The 4,601-nt window shown below is 36.1% G+C and overlaps 1 protein-coding gene across 1 annotated transcript in view; it reads right to left on the minus strand.

Annotated features, from left to right (window-relative positions):
- Positions 1-777: 777 nt before the first annotated feature.
- Positions 778-4,601, minus strand: part of CAND1 (cullin associated and neddylation dissociated 1) — a 22,310-nt gene continuing 18,486 nt past the window's right edge. Inside the window, exon 14 of the mRNA XM_031055623.1 lies at positions 778-4,048. Coding sequence (XP_030911483.1) covers positions 3,824-4,048 — 225 coding nt within the window. The 3' untranslated portion in view covers positions 778-3,823. The remainder of the gene's footprint in view (positions 4,049-4,601) is intronic.

The following is a 4,601-nucleotide window of genomic DNA, read 5'->3' on the forward strand; positions in this document are numbered from 1 at the left end:
GCCTCATTTGCAGAAAGCTTCCCTGTTTCACCAACACCGCTCATGGAAGATTAATTTACTTCATTACTCCTAAAAACTCCCTCTCCAAACTCAGATACAATGAAAAATTATAAATGGATGCTGATGAAGAAGGTGGATTTAATGTGAGAGTTACAACTATACCCAAGAGCTCTTCTAGGGCAGGGAGCAACACTTGCTGCCAGAATTTCTACCTGCTCACATTCAGTAGTGCAGGACTCAAGTCTTCCCATCACATAGCAAGGAGGAATCAAAGAGGGAAAAAAAAGTAATAAACTGACTACTATTTTTCTTTTTTTTTCAGAATTAATTTTAAGAACAGCAATAACAAAATAGACATTTTATCTGAAGTTTAGAGCAACAGGGAAATAAAACCCAGAGGCTGCAGGTTTAACTGTTTGGCAGAAACAAATATTATTTCAGTCAGAATGATAAGGACTCACAAAATAAAAACAACCCACACACACACATCCAAGGCCACATGCTACTTTGCTTTTAAAAGTGGAGGTAATGGAGGAGAAGTACCAGTAAGTATGAGAACAGTTGCTAAATCCCTGCTACTGAGTCCACCAGTGCAGGGTGAACTTGTTTCAAGCCTCATTAGTGAGAATATCTGTTAAGGCAAATACAATAGGAGCAGATATGGAGTTTTAATTCCTAACTTTGAGTTGATGTAATTTAAATATAATCCTTCATTTGAAGGAAGCAATGCTGTTTACATGGCTATGTGCTGCTTTGTACACCTCATAAAAATACAAGTGGAGTAGTACAGCTCTCTTTATTTTGTCAACTGTTGTATTAGATGCCATACTTGGAAGGAAAATTATATAAAAAATAAATTTACATGATTGAAGTGCAGCATTCGTAGGTTTCAATTTCTAATTTTAGAAAAAAACTCTTGTAAGGATGGCGAGTTTTTTCACTGAAAAACAGAGCATGAAGTATTTTTGAGATACAAAAATATTTTAACCCAAGAATCTACAATGTGAGGACTGGTCAACCATTTTTATATTATGCACAAGCTTGTGAATTGGTCTCAATTGTCTGTGTGCAAAGTGATGAAAAATACTAGAGAAAGTTCTGATTTTACCAAACATCCTAAGAGCAGCCTTTGAGAATGCTGGTTTTGTTTTAGTGAGAGAAATTTCCTATTTCAGCTTCAAATACTTAGCATTTCAAAAACAGCTACAGGTATTCCTGACATCTTCCCTAAGAGAATTACATGAATGTAATTGATCTGAAAGCATAAAAACACCAGATTTATACAAGTACTTGGATATACAGAGGGAAAACCAAAGAAAACTTTCAATCTAGTGATCCAGTGAAATTGAGCGCAATTTCAACACCTAACATAGTTAGATTTTGTAACATGGATAAATTATCTCAGTAATTATGGTGCAGTTACAATCTTTATGAGATAGTCTTCCCACATCACCAAAATAACTAACTGCTATGTGGAGACAACCACATTCAGAATTTCTGCAATTTACAGGGAAGACTTAGTTCTTATGTTCCCACCTACTTTGTCAGTGGTCAAAGTGAAGATTACTCTTCTGCAAGAAAGCATTCACAGGGTAATAGAGCTCAACCTTTCCTTCTGTCCTTAAGCTTGCTCCACTGTAAAGTACTGTAAAACAAAGTGAAGATGATCTGCCTCCACCACATCAGCTGTTCGTTATGGTAGTGCAGAAGCACACACAGATCTCTCAACTACAAATATTCTGTTCACTTACCATTGTCACCTACTCCCTTTTCCTGTTTTAGCCTCGTGGCTCATGTTTATCATACCATTCTCACATCTAACTTTAGATCTATAAAACATTTTCATATACTTTGAAAACTTAACGCAAAAAGTTCAAAGATTAGTCTGACAACTAATTAGTACAACAGATTCTTAATTAGGAGGCCTCTATATTGCTGCAATTGAAGTAGATTATTTATACAGTAAGATAACATATACCTAATTCACAGTGATTTTTCTACTGTATGGTTTCTCTCTAGTCATCCCACTCCTTTTCATGACATTTAGATATGTTGGTATGTTTAATCTCATTTATTTCTACTTCTAGAAGACAATTGTTACATTAGTATGAAGACTTTGGAGACAGAGAAAGCTACATTTTCAAAAATTTCTACAGCATTAGAATTGTTACTATTGAATGAGTTCATAGACTTCTTTGTTCAGGTCCTTCTATTAAAGTAAAATATACCAATATCTCTTTTGCTTTTCCCAAGCTGCAAGCATGTAAGGTGAAGATTCTGCCCCCAAGCCCCAATGCTCACAGGGAACTGTCTCTGAGGTCATAAAAATGAACGCTTTTTCAGTCCCGTAGCAGCTTATGCCACGTACCCATAACAGGTTTTCGAAATATTAAACTAGCTAAAAAAGACCAGTTAACTAAAAAAATTCAAATTCATATGTGACTTCGGGAAAAAAAAAGACAACTAAGCAGTTGCATTAAACAAGTAATGAGGCAGTGGTCCCTGATAATTTTGTTATTAATTTCCCAAATCCAGTTCGTTGTGGGACTGCCAGCTATCCAGTTCTGGTCCATTTCTAAATTACCTTACTGTATCCACAGAAGAATGTTTTCTTCTGTTTGCTCTCTATCTCTCTCCAGCCCTTTGGCCATTCCCTGTTTCCTGTCTCACCAGAATACTGTATGGCACGTGCAGCATTGCAGCCTACTGGTGGTGCCACGTGCCAGAACAAAATGATGGTCTGGCAACACTTGTCTAGGTAACACCACATATTAGTGCCTTAACAAAAGCTGTCAGATGAAGAATAGGAGATAGAATCCACTGAAGAAACTTCCTTCATACTTTTATAATAAAAGCAAAGTTGAATGCCAAGTTCAGCAACCACTGAGCAGCTTGTTTTCTCTGCTCATTTTACCTCCACCTTGTTTCCTCCTGATCTTACGGTTTGTCCACCTAAATTCCAGTGGATTCAGTCTTTGGGTATGAAAACCCATGAAAACTGCAGAAACTGTCATGTTTACTGTAAGAATATCTGCAGGGTCATATTACTGGCATTTTAAAAAGCCAGGTTAAGACAACAAACCTTCATTCATCCGTTCCTGTCTGAATGGCCTGTATGTCAAAATACCTGAAAACTGCACTGATACAGTAGAACTTATTTTAACTTGCATTACGAATAAACTGCACATGCTGTTTTACAGACAATATATATTTGTAAACTTGCTCATGCAAAATTGGTGTGCACAACAGGGATATTGGTTTTCTAATCCCCACATCTGTAAAAATGACATTTATGTCTGCTCTTTTTGAACTGTGCCCAAATTCTCTTTTTAATATAATAAATCTTACACATAATTCATCTGCCAGCCAAACCAATTTATGAAGCTGAAACAAAAAAGAATAAAAAGTCATACAAAAAACATGGTGCACCTGGACACTTGATTCCCACCTCCCCCCATTTTGTTTACAAGTAGAAAGAATGACTAAAAGAAAAAAAAATCATGGTCACAAAATTTTGACATTTTAATCCTAAACATTACAGGGCAAATGGATGTTGGAATTTATTTCCATACACCATGAGTCAACTTTTTAATTCCCAAATGTGGCCAAATCCACTAAAACAAGAGTGGTTAAACTCTGGACTATGGAAATACATTTCTGGAATAAATGCTAGAAAAGCAATTATGGAAAAAGCCAACTGTCTCCATAAAGGTAAATAAAGTGGAACAATGTGTAGATTAGATACTTTTTCTGTTTCTTACTCATAACCTGTCAATTCAGTGCATCATATGGTTCAACATAATGGTCCCCATTAGACAAACATCTAACTAGTGTCCATTGATTCCAAGTTAGTGGATGATGAATCTTTTTGGATACTTTCAAAGATGGCTGCCAGCTCAGGGTTAGAGCTTATCTGTGACTGAAATTCACTCATTAATGGGCTCTTCTCTGCTTCTGGAATGGTTAGAAGTGCTGCTACAGCTCTCATAGCAGATCGTTTTAGTTCATCTTGCTTTTCAAACTCCTGTTTCACTGAGTTTGCCTTTACCTATGGAAAAAATGAAAATACATTTGTAACTTTACTCAACCCTCCCTCTGTACCAGTCTTAAAAAATCTACCTTCAAAAAAACATATTTCCTCTCAAAATTATCTATGCTCTTAAAAAACCAACCAAACAAAAAATATCCCTGAACATCTTTTTAGCAGAATTTTTACCAGCAGTTTGCAAATAGACTGAAGCTTCAACATGGCAAGGTAAGCAGAAAAAAAGTTCTAAGCTGCCAAGTCATCCACCAAATCAAAGCAACTGGCCAGCCTTTAAGCTAGTAAGGTCAGTAAATTACTTTAAACTGCTATTATCACAGTACTCCCAGCTTTCAGAGGACACAACTTTTTAAAGAAGCTGACCTTCATTAGAATAACTGCTAAACCTTCTGTTGTTATTCTCAAAGATATTTCAGTGCTACAAACATAAATTATAATTAAAGGCAGTCAATTTTCATTATGTGAAATATAGCAGACTAGAGTAAAGGAAAAGCAAGGTAAATCAGGCAATAAATGACTGTCAGAGCATGCAGGTGAACCAAGACCAAGCAGGAAT

Source organism: Geospiza fortis, unplaced genomic scaffold (assembly GCF_000277835.1).
Source record: "Geospiza fortis unplaced genomic scaffold, GeoFor_1.0 scaffold166, whole genome shotgun sequence".
NCBI classification, from domain to species: Eukaryota; Metazoa; Chordata; class Aves; order Passeriformes; family Thraupidae; genus Geospiza; species Geospiza fortis.